The sequence below is a fragment of the Aspergillus puulaauensis genome, chromosome 1, assembly GCF_016861865.1.
Source record: "Aspergillus puulaauensis MK2 DNA, chromosome 1, nearly complete sequence".
In the NCBI taxonomy this organism is placed as follows: domain Eukaryota; kingdom Fungi; phylum Ascomycota; class Eurotiomycetes; order Eurotiales; family Aspergillaceae; genus Aspergillus; species Aspergillus puulaauensis.
The window spans coordinates 5,053,620-5,067,548 of NC_054857.1; the positions used below are offsets into that span (position 1 = coordinate 5,053,620).

At 51.6% G+C, this 13,929-nt stretch overlaps 7 protein-coding genes across 7 annotated transcripts; all 7 read left to right on the forward strand.

Annotated features, from left to right (window-relative positions):
- Positions 1 to 417: 417 nt before the first annotated feature.
- On the forward strand, positions 418 to 2,002 carry APUU_12002S (uncharacterized protein; the record flags this gene model as incomplete). The annotated part of the gene is made up of 2 exons (XM_041698156.1): positions 418 to 652; positions 720 to 2,002. 2 exons carry the CDS (start codon positions 418 to 420, stop codon positions 2,000 to 2,002), a joined length of 1,518 nt encoding a protein of 505 aa, XP_041551368.1.
- Positions 2,003 to 2,364: 362 nt separating this feature from the next.
- Positions 2,365 to 3,298, forward strand: APUU_12003S (SDR family oxidoreductase; the record flags this gene model as incomplete). The annotated part of the gene is made up of 2 exons (XM_041698157.1): positions 2,365 to 2,766; positions 2,837 to 3,298. 2 exons carry the CDS (start codon positions 2,365 to 2,367, stop codon positions 3,296 to 3,298), a joined length of 864 nt encoding a protein of 287 aa, XP_041551369.1.
- A 293-nt stretch (positions 3,299 to 3,591) lies between these two features.
- On the forward strand, positions 3,592 to 4,211 carry APUU_12004S (uncharacterized protein; the record flags this gene model as incomplete). Its single annotated transcript, XM_041698158.1, has 3 exons — positions 3,592 to 3,616; positions 3,665 to 3,762; positions 3,810 to 4,211. The coding sequence occupies 3 exons, from the start codon at positions 3,592 to 3,594 to the stop codon at positions 4,209 to 4,211; spliced, it is 525 nt and encodes a 174-aa protein (XP_041551370.1).
- Positions 4,212 to 4,730: 519 nt separating this feature from the next.
- On the forward strand, positions 4,731 to 6,179 carry tpcD (trypacidin cluster transcriptional coactivator tpcD; the record flags this gene model as incomplete). The annotated part of the gene is made up of 2 exons (XM_041698159.1): positions 4,731 to 5,471; positions 5,523 to 6,179. 2 exons carry the CDS (start codon positions 4,731 to 4,733, stop codon positions 6,177 to 6,179), a joined length of 1,398 nt encoding a protein of 465 aa, XP_041551371.1.
- Positions 6,180 to 6,967: 788 nt separating this feature from the next.
- Positions 6,968 to 8,686, forward strand: APUU_12006S (uncharacterized protein; the record flags this gene model as incomplete). The annotated part of the gene is made up of 1 exon (XM_041698160.1): positions 6,968 to 8,686. One exon carries the CDS (start codon positions 6,968 to 6,970, stop codon positions 8,684 to 8,686), a length of 1,719 nt encoding a protein of 572 aa, XP_041551372.1.
- Positions 8,687 to 9,024: 338 nt separating this feature from the next.
- APUU_12007S (uncharacterized protein) lies at positions 9,025 to 10,937 on the forward strand (the record flags this gene model as incomplete). The annotated part of the gene is made up of 3 exons (XM_041698161.1): positions 9,025 to 9,112; positions 9,167 to 9,607; positions 9,667 to 10,937. 3 exons carry the CDS (start codon positions 9,025 to 9,027, stop codon positions 10,935 to 10,937), a joined length of 1,800 nt encoding a protein of 599 aa, XP_041551373.1.
- Positions 10,938 to 11,642: 705 nt separating this feature from the next.
- On the forward strand, positions 11,643 to 13,790 carry NRC2 (putative serine/threonine protein kinase (Nrc-2); the record flags this gene model as incomplete). Its single annotated transcript, XM_041698162.1, has 5 exons — positions 11,643 to 12,543; positions 12,597 to 12,770; positions 12,829 to 12,954; positions 13,007 to 13,388; positions 13,445 to 13,790. The coding sequence occupies 5 exons, from the start codon at positions 11,643 to 11,645 to the stop codon at positions 13,788 to 13,790; spliced, it is 1,929 nt and encodes a 642-aa protein (XP_041551374.1).
- Positions 13,791 to 13,929: the final 139 nt, after the last annotated feature.

The window sequence follows — 13,929 nt, forward strand, 5'->3', positions numbered from 1 at the left end:
GATCGCCCTGGCCTCCATTGTGCCGCATTCTCACCCCCGAACAAACCATCCCAGTCTCCCAACCATTGCCGGTTGCAGTCGATAGTCAGGCACGATGGCAGCCTCGTTCTCTGTCCGTCTTCCCCATATTCAACGAACCCCTCCCAACCCATTGTACATTCTTATTCCAGGCCACTTATTGAGCTGCACGGAGTTATTACCTTCGGTCTTCTTGGATATTTTTTATCCCCGAAGCCTGCTTCCATACAAACAGTCCATTCACTAGCATAGCCTGTGGAACCTTTTTACCCTAGATGTAATCCACCGGAGTACAAGGCTACAATACCTACACTTTAGTATCATCAATATACTTTATCCGTCAATACGCTCAGGGCTCTTCTCATCACAACCAACAAAATTCAAATAAAGAAGTCCAATATGACTCAATTCCCTGTCAACATCGCCAGCGACAAGGACGAGTTTGATCCGGAGCACTGGACAAGCACAGGCACAAGCAATGGCAATCGTCTTCCAACCCGCCACCCCGAAACTGGAATCAGCGTTCTGATTGTCGGTGCTGGTATGGGCGGGCTCATGACTGCTCTCGAATGCTGGAGGAAGGGCCATACGGTCGTGGGAATCCTTGAGCGGAATGAGGGGCCTGTTTATTCTGGTAATCTATCTACCTTATCCTTTCTCTACTCTCGAGCTAGGAAGCTCACTGGTGTTAATGAAAACAGGAGACATCATTGTCATGCAACCCCCGGCCGTCTCTATCATTCGCCACTGGCCTGACATGTGCCGCGACATGGAAGAAGAGCAGGTCCACGCTGCCGTTAGCTACGAGACCCACGGTGGACGGCATATCTACGGTCCTACCGTGCCCTCATTCAACGACCCGGAACACCTCGCAAGTCGGAAAGGCCCATTCGTTGCCCCCGCCCAGGTCCGGCGGAAGTTCTACCGCATGCTACTACGGCAAGTCGCCAAGATAGGTCTACGGGTTGAGTACGGAAGCCCCGTGCAGAGTTACTTTGAGGACCAGGGCGCGGCGAAGGGCGGCGTTGTCCTCGAGAACACCGGCGCGATTCGTCTGGCGGATGTAGTCGTCGCAGCGGATGGGCTGAAATCCTCATCGGAGATTCTCATCGCGGGCGAGCATGTCCCCACCAAGTCCAGCGGGTTGAGCATCTATCGGACTGCGTTCCCCAAAGAACTCGCGATGAGAAACGAGGCCGTGAGGAAGCGCTGGGGCAATTCTCCGCCTGTATGGGAGTACTGGCTTGGACCGGGGATGTACCTCGGCGTATTCGTAGGCGAGGACATCATCTCGTTCGGGTTCACGCCGCGCGACGTTCAGGGCATGGCTACAGAGTCATGGGAGCCAGATACAGATCCGGAAGATGTGGCGAGGGCGATGCTTCGCGTGCCGGACTGGGACCCCGCGGTGTTGGCGCTAATTCGGAGTGCGCCGCAGGGTGCGATCGTGCACTGGCCGCTACTGTGGCGAGATCTTCGGCGCGAGTGGACGTCGCCGGCGGGCCATGTGGTGCAGGTTGGGGATAGTGCGCATAGCTTTATCCCGACATCGGGGAATGGGGGGTCGCAGGCGCTGGAAGACGCCATTACGTTGGCGACATGTTTGCAGTTAGGTGGAGGTGTGAGGAATGCGCCACTCGCGACGAAGGTGTACAACCTGCTGAGGTATGAGCGAGTGAGTTGTGCGCAGAAGATGTCGTTCGTCAATTCGCAGCTCAAGACTGCGACTGACTGGGATGCTATCTGGAAGGATCCAGCTAAGATACGGACACGGTTTCCGAGTTGGATCTTTAAGCATGACCCGGAGGCATATGCTTATGAGAAATATGGGCAAGCATTTGCGCATCTGATTTCTGGGGCGGAGTTTGCCAATACCAATTTCCCTCCTGGGCATGAGTTTAGGCCCTGGACGGTGGAGGAGGTATGGCGGGATATCGAGGATGGGAAGAGGGTGGAGGATCTTCTTGATGGCGATTGGTCTTGAGACCTGTATGCAAGGCTCCAGGCTAAATTCCAATGTACGTATTAGGCGCTAGACAACAGTTGCAGGTCGAGTGCTGTTCGTGCATCTCCGAGAAATGAAATCTCCGAGATCCGCTTGGGCGAGCCCTAATTGGCGACTCACGTACAGGATAAATCAAATTCACCATCACAACTTTCCAATCCCAAATGATATCGCTGTCCGACTCTGAGCTCCGCATAATGCAGTCAAATTTCCGACTTAACATAATTGCCTGCTGAGGTCTCTTATCCCGATTCTCGGGCACCGTATTTTTCTTGTACCCTAACCCAATTTTAAGGTCTATAATAAACCTAGGTACAAGAAATAGGTAAATAACCAACCCAATGCCTCCAGTAGCTCGTCTCTGCCTCATATCCTCCCATATTAGCCCTCCCAATCTTAACAACGAGCTAAACATGGCACCTCACATCCCCTACCGCCTCGATGGAAAAGTCGCCCTTGTCACCGGCTCTGGCCGTGGAATCGGGGCCGCAATGGCCATCGAACTTGGCAGATGCGGTGCAAAGGTCATAGTTAACTATGCCAACTCACGCGACTCCGCTGAGAAGCTGGTCAATGACATCAAAGCTCTCGGGACCGACGCCATTGCGTTGAAGGCCAATATTCGCAATGTTCCCGAGATTGTGAAGCTGATGGACGAGGCAGTGGCTCATTTTGGAGGATTGGACATTGTTTGCAGCAACGCGGGAGTCGTTAGCTTTCAGCACTTGGGCGATGTCACTGAGGTACATTCTCCTTTCGGCCGCCTCTTTTTTTTCAACATCGTCAGTGCTAACGAAATTCCCGTACATAAAGGAGGAATTTGATCGTGTCTTCTCACTGAACACCCGCGCCCAATTCTTCGTTGCGAGAGAAGCCTATCGCCATTTGAACAACGGGGGACGGGTTGTCCTCATGTCCTCGAACACAGCCAAGGAGTTCAGCGTTCCTCGGCACGCCGTGTACTCGGGCTCCAAGGGTGCTATTGAGTCCTTTGTCCGGGTTATGGCGAAGGATTGCGGTCATAAACAGATTACCGTCAATGCAGTGGCCCCTGGCGGCACTGTGACGGACATGTTCAATGATGTAGCGCGCCACTACATCCCTAACGGCGAGAAGTACTCTTCTGAGGAGCTCAAGCAGATGGCAGCCCATGCGTCGCCATTGCTGAGGAACGGGTATCCGTTGGATATTGCGAAGGTTGTTTGTTTCCTGGCGAGCAGTGAGGCGGAGTGGGTGAATGGGAAGATTATTACGGTTGACGGAGGTGCTGCATAGGTCTGACAGAGGGTAGGCAGGATTAAAATAGAATAGACTATTGAGTCAATGCATTAGTTTGCAGCTGTGTAATTGTTTCCATGTTGCCAGGGACGAATACATCGGATTCCGGAGTGTCCACAGTCGGGGACTTCCAAACTCCACGCGAGTGCATCTTGTTCGAGATGCGACCTGTATGGTTGATTCGGGCATGTCGCCGTTGTTGACGGGCTGGGTTCATTTAAATAGGTCCTTCATTCTTGCTTCAAGCGATCTGGCGGTGCGATTTCACCTTGGCCAAAAAGACCAACACAATGACACTTCGCCCTACCTTTGAAGGTACATTTGCAGGATTTGTAGTATGGTACGATGCTAAGAAATGATTAGATATAACAGACTGTGAGACGGTCCTTTTTGAATGGGCAGAGAGTTACGATGGAAAAGACTGGGAACGACTGGAACGATGCATAGCTCCCTCTCTCCGTGTTTGTCACTCGTTATCCATCTGAGCGACCAATGCTGATGTCCACAGATCGACTATAGGGCCTTCGTCAATAAGCTCTGGGAGAATATGGCCCCCACCGATTTTGTCGCCATGGTCTCCCATCCTCACTTTCTGGGCACCCCGCGCATCCAGACACAACATTTCATCGGAATGACGAAGTGGGAGAAGGTTAGCGAAAATCAAATCCTAGGACACCATCAAATGAGAGTCGCCCACCAGAAGCATGCGGACGATGAATTGAAGGAGGTCACCGTAAAAGGACATTCGCATGGTACGGGCACAATAACATACCGGAGAATCGATGGCGTCTGGAAGTTTGCGGGGATTGAACCGCATGTAAGATGGACCGAGTTTGGCGGGGAAGGTCTCTTTGGGCCACCTGTAAAGGAGGGGAATACAGCACCAGGGCCTATCGATATTGTTTCATAGGATTTGAATCTGAAATTAATTGGATGGAAGGAATGGAATATAGCGTGGAGTTGTGCTCAAGAGAATAACACAGTTGGATAACTTCATGGTTTCCGAAACAGGACATTCAATATTTTTTCAACCGTGTAGTGGTAGTGCAGTGCTTCGTATTCCCCAGCACAGTAATGAGTAAGCTTATCGACCTATCGGCCTATTGGTCTTGGCCCTTCAGGGATGCTGCTTATTTTTGCATGTTATTCGCGTCGGACGAGGACAGCTTCCTTCGCTTTCGGTGTTGGAGCCCAGCGAAGCCGAGAGCCGTTGTTGTACGTATTCCTCCATTATTCGCTATCTTTCCCAGCCGCAGGCGCCACACACATCCATTCACTGCTGACACAATCGCGTTGTGCGGCCAGGACTGAGGAATATCCCGAGTATTCTGTAATCCCGCTCGTCTTCTTCAGGGCGCTTCCCATATAACTACAGCTCGAATCGGTCTTTCAGGTACTGACAATTCTGCATGTATGAGCACCCGTCAAGATGTCCAATATCACTGACCTTGAGACCTACAGCAGCGACCTTGCAGCTGCCGTCAAGACCCTTGTCTCACAGTCCCAGAGTCTCGTCTCCTCCGGCTCTCAACCACTTCTTCCCCCAGACGCTCCCAGCGAAGCCCACCGGGCACGACAATCGATTCTAACGACAACCACCAGACTACAGACTCTACTCTCCAGTCCCGCGGACTTCCTCCATCATCTCACCGTCCAGAACCAGCTGCTCGCATGTCTCCAATGGCTGGGAGAATTCCAACTCCTCGCCTGCATCCCCCTCAGCGGCAGCGTTCCCATCAAAGACGTCGCGGATCTGGCTGGTGTTCCTGAGGCTCATGTATCGCGCATTGTTCGGATGACAGCAACGGCCGGTTTCCTGCAGGAGCCTCAGCCCGGCCAGGTTGCACACAGCGCGCTTTCCGCTCCCTTCGTGACCAAGCCGTCTTACCTCGACGCCGTGATGTTTCTCGCCGGCACAGTTGCTCCAGCCGCTCTACAGATGCCCACTGCAACTCAGCGCTTCGGGTCGTCTCTGCGTCCAAACGAAACAGCCTATAATCTTGCTTTCAACAATCCAGCCACCTTTGCTAGCACTTGTGAGCAGCGTCCCAAGCTCCAGCGGCAATGGCCTGCGTTCCTGCGTTACGGAACGAACGACATCGACGATCGCACAACAGACCTACTAGCTAGACTAGACCATTTCCGCCGAGGCAACATATCAGTCGTCGAAGTATATCCTCCCAACAAGAGTTCTGTGGGAATAAAACTAACAAACTCACAGGTAGGCGCCTGCTCAATCGACCGCGCAACAATCCTCACAAACCTTTACCCTTCCCTACACATCACGGTCCAAATTGCAGCCCCAACGACAGGACCTAACAGTTGGTCTTCACACCCCCCAACCCCCTGCTCCAAGCACGACGACCTGCGTCCGCTGAGCTCTAGCCATGCCAACAAAAGTAACACTGCCACAAGCAGCAGCAGCAGCAGCTCCTCCTCCTCTTCAAGCCCCAACATAACAATCCAACAACGAACCCCAACAACCACTCAACCCGTATTCGATGCCTCCGTCTACATCCTACACCTTCCATCCCCATCACCTACCATCCCACTCGGCTCCCTCGCCCCGCGTATCATGTCTGAGCTCCGCGCACACCTCGACGTCCTCCGCGCCAACCCCGCTGCAACGCTCATCCTAACCCCGCGCCTGCTCCCGGACCCGGCGGCCGTGAACGCGGACACTGAGGCGTCTGCAAGATTACGGGACTTGTCTCTACTGCAGCTGGCTAATGAGCGGGAGCTGGACCTTTCCGAGCTGATGAATATGTTGAATGGTGTGAGTGATAGTATGGGGAGGTTGGTTGTTGTTAACAAGATAAAATCGAGGGAGAGTGTGGTGGTTGTGCTGGAGGTTCGGTATCAGGTATATAATCGGTGATTTTGGTCGTCTAGCTTCAAAAAGTCTATCATCTTTTCTTGGTTTTCGTCTAATTATCTATTTGGGTGTTCTGTCAAGCTGGTCTTGGTTTTAATTATTTAGCGCCATAGTCATATGGTGCAGCGACCAAGATTGGATGTATAATGGTAACTCCAGGATGGTTAGGTCATAGAGCCTCTAGACCACCCCAAGGGGCCATGGTTTAGAAGTGTGCCTCCAGTTCTCCTACAAGGTGACCCAGAAGTGGCATTCTTCAGTAACCCCGCGTAGCATATTTACTGTTTTTTCTATCGCTGCCTACTGCGTAGGTGAGTTATGGTAGACTTAATGTTGAAATTGATTGAATTTTCTAGCAATTCTAAAATCGTAAAGTTTGCCGTCCTGGTGGCCAGATAGTAAGCTGGTGCTCTGATTGTTGAGCGGCTCTTGGTTGCGCGGGTGGAATGTAACCTCCCACCGTCTACACGTCATGCAAAGGTTCTGGCTAGAGAGACCTTCCCACCTCTAAATTACAGGTAACTGACGTGCTAGGTCTATTTCCTAGCTGATTCATGCTACAGTTTTCAGTTCAAAGAAGCTGGGTCTGGTCCGGGTGCCCGCGGTAAAGACACCCATCAGCCGGAATAGGGAAGAGTTTACAGAAGCTTGGTCACTACACTCTGTATCATGTCGTCACGCCGTGCTCCTCCTGCGAAAGTTAATTGAGATATCTGCTGCCCGGCCCTATACTTAGAGGCCCCGCCACCCGAAACGAGATGTAGATCCGAGTTCCACACATAATCGCCAACATGTTGAGCCCCCTCTATATCGCCCTGCTAGGCCTCTCTTTGCACATCTTACCAGTTGTCGCACAGGATCAGACAGCCCGAGTTTGGGCAGTATTTGCATATACTGTCAATGGGGAGAGAATCCCGAAGGTTTACCCACGTCATCCGAAGTCATTGACACCATATGGAGCATACCAACTGCATGAAGCGGGGTCTGCGTTTCGAGACCGATATGTCGCTCTCGACGGGGTTGACAGCGACACCAGTAAAAGGATCGTGAGCCTAGCTCCTGAATTGCTCAACACCGAAGACGTCAAGGTCGCTTCCACGCCCGATATAGCTGTTCTTGCATCCGCTCAGGCATTCATGCAGGGCGTTTATCCACCGCTCAATGAAACCTTCAACTCCTCGTTCTATGGAGGTGACTTGGAATTGGCCGATGGCTCTGTAGTTCAGGCCCCGCTTGGGGGATATCAATATCCTTCCATTGAAACGTTTGGGTTCGACGACCCTCAGTCCGTCACGATCGCCGGTCAAGCGCTCTGCTCTGCACATGGCTCTGCAAACCTTCAATACCTTAGCAGCAAGGAATTCTGGGCAACTTATGCGGACTCAGCAGCATTCTATGCTCACCTCTATTCTCAGGCTATTTCTGGAGAATTTGACATGAAGGGTGCCAACTTCGCAAACGCAACCAGCATCTCTGAGTTTTTGGACTACCAGGTTGTGCATAATGAATCCTTGCTCCATAACCTGGGCAAAGAGGATGTCGACCGTGCACGATGGTATGCAGGCCAATACGTATACGAAACAAATGGAAACACATCATCATCCGATGCTGTTAAAGACGGCAGAATTAGAGCAATTGCAGGGCAAGGCCTGGCATCTAATGTTCTCAACGCTTTTGAGAGCAGTATCAAAGGACAGGGTGCCCACGGGAAAATGACCCTTCGGTTTGGTAGCTCCCAAACAGCAGTATCGTTCGCCTCGCTCTTACAACTCGACAACAGACAGAACGCGAACTTTACTTCCCTACCAAATCAGGGAGCCTCGTTTGTCCTTGAGTTGTTCAGCCTGGAGAGCGAGAGCTACCCTACGTTCCCTGACCCATCACAACTCTACGTTCGGTTCATCTTTCGAAATGGGACCGGTGCCGATTTCAGGTCATATCCGCTCTTTGGGTACAGTCCTAGCAGAACGGTTCTCCCATACAGCGAGTTTCAAGACAATATGCAAAGTATGACACTAGGGTCGATCGCAGATTGGTGTCAACGCTGTAACTCGTCCGCTGTGTTCTGTTCTGGCGTCGTTCCTGCGGGCAAGTCTAGCGTGAGCAACCCTGATAAAAAGGACAAGGGCGGTATGCATCCTGCAGTTGCCGGGGTCGTCGGAGCTGCCGTTACTGTCGGTGTTTTGACCCTCTTCGCTGTTGTTGGATTCTTCTGTTGTCTGCGGACAAAGCGAGTGCGTCGTAATTCGAGTTTTGGAGGCTTCAAAGGGAATAGCAAGGTGGCCAGCGATTCGGATCTCACGTTCAACAATCCACAATGGGGAGCCGACATCAAGCCCCCCGCAGCATCAGCCAGAGGGTACGAACGACATGGCAGTTGGGAAATGGCCAACAGCCCTCCAAGAATTGCAGAGCACAGAGTTGGGGCATCGTCTCTAACAGAAGATATTGAAGAAGAGTGGCAGCTGCATAATGGTATGAAGCCAGTCAAAGCACGGGAGCATGTTTGATTTAAACCAAAAGAGTGGACAGTTAGTATTGGCAATAAATTTCTGAGGGTTTGTTGAAAGAACTTCCTGTGGCCTTTTCCGTAATCTTCTCAATGCGCCGCCGACTTGCTTGTTGTGGTGCGCTCTTTCCCTGTCAACAACCTCACTTTCCCTCCCACAACTCTTCCAGCCCCAAACCCCTTCTCTTGTCTCCCTCTACCATCTTCGCCGACTTCTTGCCATCCTCTTCCTTTGTACAAACCAACTGTCGCCGACTCCAAACACCTTCCCCGTCCATTCTTTCATCGGAAAATTCCAAAACCGACGCCTGTGTGGTATACATTCATTCATCCCCAGTCATGACCAAATACGACATGCAGACCCTCCTGGCAGCGAAGCCCAATGCCCACATAGATCTGGGCAGGTTCAGCGACCAGGCTTTCAATAGTAAGCTCCGTGTATGCCACAAGCAGAGAAGATATTGACATACGGTCCTATAAGATAACCTGGTCCGCTCCAATGTCCTGTCCGAGCAGCCTGTCAGCAGACCAAGAAATCTGTCGGGCCATTCACGTCGCACTGCAATGGCCTCTTTGGCATTGAACACACAGAATACCTCACGCCAGCCAGATTATCATACCGTATCATCCAATTCCCAGTTTGATGATGCGTTTGTGCGATTCGTTGAGCAACACACGTCCCCAAAGCCGCAGCGTGTCACTGCCGGTGGCCGCATTGTACCCATGAACCCTTGGGACTCTCCTCCCAAGTGGAGTCTGCCGTTGAGCTCAAGGGGTGCCAGCGCTGCGAACAGCGAGGCCTCGAAAACCGCTAGTTCGGCCGCGAAAATCGAGGCCAAGTCGATATCCGAAAATCAGCCAAGACAGCATCAGGCGGCCAACGCTGAGAGCAAGGTTCCAAAGATGGCCCCCTTGCCAGCAGGTAGACCCCCAAATTGCGTTTGCCAACTGCAGGTGCTAATTGTGATCAATGGCATTTAGATGCTGCTAATGCTCCATGTTTCCGACCTCTCGGCAGCACACCCAGCCCGTTTCAGTATGCCAACGTTCCCTTGGCTACTCAACAAGTCCAAGGAGCTGGATTACCTTCCGATTCAGCTCTTGGAATAGGTGGGGATAACTTTTTGAATGCTTTTGCTCCGTCGCAAACCCCAGCGCAACTGATTGGTCCGCAAACTGGATTTCCATTCCAGACACAGCCAGCTTCCACAGCTACCTCAAGCTTACTGGGCTGGAATGGCCTCAATGGCCTAAATGTAGTATCGCCTGCACCATTTAGTCCCTATCAGCATAGCTATGCCGCAAGTCCTCCTACGGTCAGTGCTCAGTGGCCTCAGCTACCACAGCTGGCCCCGTTACCACAGGTTCAGCAGGTTCCGCTGGCTCCGCAGTTGCATCAACTACCCCAAGCATCTCCTGCTATTCGCAACCAGGCACCTACACCCAATCAGCAATTCGTTCCGTCTCATTTTCAAGATGTTATATATCAGAAATCACTGGAGGATGCTACCAAGCAGTATGATGGGCTCTCTGCGCAGCTCTCCCAGATCGACAGGTTCACCGCGATGCATTCTTGGGTCATCGAACCGGAAACGAAAAAGCTCCTCGTTGAACAGCGAAAAAGCTTGGTGCGCGAACTTGATACGGTGAGGCTCTATAAAGAGCACTTGCAGGTTCTGTTTGGTAAAAGCCAAATGAACGGCACTCTGAGACCTCAGCAAGAGCCCATTACAATTCCAGTCACTCCCCCACGGAATGAGGCATGGGGGACGCCTACAAAATCTAAGTCGAGATCATTATCACCAACCGTCCGCAACCTCTACCGCACGATCGAAGAGACTGACGAACGCGGTGAGCCTATCGATGGGTTACTCTGTGCTTTGTCAGGCGCGTCTAAAGGGCTCGCGAAGAGGTTGAGTGAAGAACGTAGAAAGTCACTGGGCGTATCGATTAGGGAACCCCCACGGGAGGTATCTAGCACGTTTATCAAGGCGAGGGACTCGAGAGAAGAGTCCCTGCATGAGGCACCAGAAAAAGTTGAATACGCCCAACCCGTGCAAGTTTCCAGGAGACTTTGGCAATCGGATCCCCATCCACACTCGCCGCTGCTTTCTCAATGTTTCAACAGGGACTGGAGCCCAGTTCTGCAGAAGTCAGCCGCCCCGGCCGTGTCTCAAAATGTTACAGCTCACGCATTTCTGCCCTCTTTCGACGGCGCGGGAAAGGTAGCCGACGGCTTCGAACTGATCTAATCAGGAGCCCCATGTGGCGGCGATGGAGAGCAAGGGGTAAACTTATTCCGGCGGAACCCAATAGGTACCGTACTCGACAGGGATTTGGGAGTTGGGAGTACCGGTAGCTGGGCGCATTAAGCTTGGGGCTACCGCGGGGATTACTACTGATAGGATGGATGATGAATATCTGACCTCGTGTAGGATTATTGTATCTTTATCATTGATTTGGTACTTAACATAATTCGATTCACTCATGAAAGTAGGTGTACTGTTTGACTCGCGAACATTAATAATGGTGGCCAACTACGCCATTCCTGACTCAGCCACGGGGAAGAATCCCAACTTCGACTCAACTCCACTTCCTCATCCAACGTCCGCAATAATCAAGCAGTCAATCGGCCGTGCTTCATGGACTGACCATCCCGCGGCTCTATCGCTTTTCCTCCTCCGCTCTTTTCGTATATCCCTCCGTCCTTCTTTCCTGTCGTCTTGTTCAACAACCGGCCCTCCTATTTCACCGCTCCCCTGTTTTATGCCTCTCCAACGTTACTAGCTCCACGCCGCCAATTCTCCCTCTCCCCGCGCTCCCTCACCCATTCCCGAGCTTCGTCGCCACACCAAACTATCTTTGAACGTCTCTGGTCGCAGTCGTTGTCAGCGTTGAATAGTTATAAGAAACCAACCCCCACGCTCTCTCCGGGTTAATTTGTTACTCTTGTGGTGATGACGCAGCTTTTCGCGTCCAATCCGTCCCCTGCGGCGAACGAGAAACGGGGAAATCTTCCCGGCCTATCCATGCCCTCCAAAAAACACTCCAACGATTCAAGTCATTTCCCAACGAAGATCAAGAATTTTTTTCGCATCAACAGTTCAAGTAACGCGTCCTCTCATCAATCCAACAATCACTCCACCAACTCCGATCGCGATAACGGCTCCTCGACCCCAGCCAAAAATGAGCCTAAATCTACCTTCAGACAGTCCCGCTTCCTCCCCATAATCGGTCGCAACCGTTCTGCTACGGTAGCCAGTGAAGGGAATCCGTTAGACGAAGGAATCTCTCCGACCGCGACGGCAAACCCCTACTTCGTCCACCAAGGCCAGCCCGCCCTTCAACATCGTAACGACGGCTCAATACCCTCCTCACCGCCAGATACCCCAGAGTTACAAGTCGATGGTGTTTCTGCTGCGGAGCAAGCTACTACAGCTAACAAAGAGGAACTTGCTCGGAAACTACGTCGTGTCGCTTCGGCTCCGAATGCCCAGGGATTGTTCAATGCCGGTGACGCCGGTGCACGACCTCAAACTGCGGAGCTGGGTAAGGAACCTTTACTCCACTCAAGCACTACCGGCGACCCCGTTGGCCTGGTGGAAGTAAGCCTGAGCACCGACAATGATGGGACTCTCGCCGTTCCACAACCGGGTTCCGACAATCTTCCAACCCTCACACAGGTTCGCACGTCAAGCGGTGGTTTCCGTCGGACATACAGCTCCAATTCGATCAAAGTACGCAATGTCGAAGTCGGTCCCGCTAGTTTCGATAAAATCAAGCTCATTGGAAAGGGTGATGTGGGTAAGGTTTACCTGGTCAGAGAAAAGAAGTCGACTCGTCTATATGCCATGAAAGGTGAGTTGCCACGCAACACCAAATGGGACCGGTTTGACTGACAAAAATACTAGTTCTGAGTAAGAAGGAAATGATCAAGCGGAACAAGATCAAACGGGCACTGGCAGAGCAAGAGATTCTCGCCACCAGTAACCACCCGTTCATTGTGACACTTTATCACTCCTTCCAATCCGAGGATTATCTCTACCTGTGCATGGAGTACTGCAGCGGGGGGGAGTTCTTCCGAGGTATTATAACACAATAATCTTAAATTGATTGTTCCTTGCTGATTAGAACGCCTTGCAGCTTTACAAACCCGTCCAGGGAAATCCATATCGGAAGACGCTGCTCGATTCTATGCGGCGGAGGTTACCGCTGCGCTCGAGTATCTCCACCTCATGGGTTTCATTTACCGTGATCTGAAGCCAGAAAGTGTGTTTAGCAACCTTAACTACATGGAAAAGACTGACCGTTTCCTTCGCAGATATCCTTCTTCATCAGTCAGGCCATATTATGCTGTCGGACTTTGACCTTTCAAAGCAATCAGGGTCCGGGGGTGCTCCCACAATGATCCCCGCACGAAGCGGCAACTCCACGACGGCTTTCCCAACTATTGACACGAAGTCCTGTATTGCCGATTTCAGGACCAATTCGTTTGTCGGTACTGAGGAATACATTGCGCCAGAGGTAATTAAAGGCTGCGGCCATACCAGTGCTGTGGATTGGTGGACTCTGGGTATCTTGATATACGAGATGCTTTACGGGACGACACCATTTAAAGGCAAGAACAGGAATGCAACGTTCGGGAACATTCTCCGTGACGAAGTACCATTCCCAGAGCAAGGAGGTGTACAGCAAACTTCCAAGTATGTTATTCATGATCCCTGGGCCCCATTGGTGCACGTAACTAACTGATTAATAGCATGTGCAAATCTTTGATCCGAAAGTTACTGATCAAAGACGAAACTAAACGTCTTGGAGCTCGGGCTGGCGCATCGGACGTAAAAACACACCCGTTTTTCCGGCAAACACAATGGGCCCTTATTCGCCATATGAAACCACCGATGGTCCCTCATCAAAGTCGCGGAAATGAGACTGTCAACTTCCGTAACGTCAAGGAGAGCGGAAGCGTTGACATTGGCGAAAAGAACCCTTCCAAGATGAAGGGCGTTCCCCTGAATTCCGGCCTTGCCACACCGAATGCTGAAATTTCCGATCCTTTTGAAGAGTTCAACAGTGTCACTCTTCACCACGATGGCGACTTCTAGTTAAACCAAATCGTGGTGCTAATTTCCCGGCCTTCCGCATGCTAGACGAAACTGCTCGAGCGTATCCTGTATTGCTATCATTTCACGATCATGATGCATGAAAACAATTTGTATTCGAAAGTCTATATTCTGTCGCTTT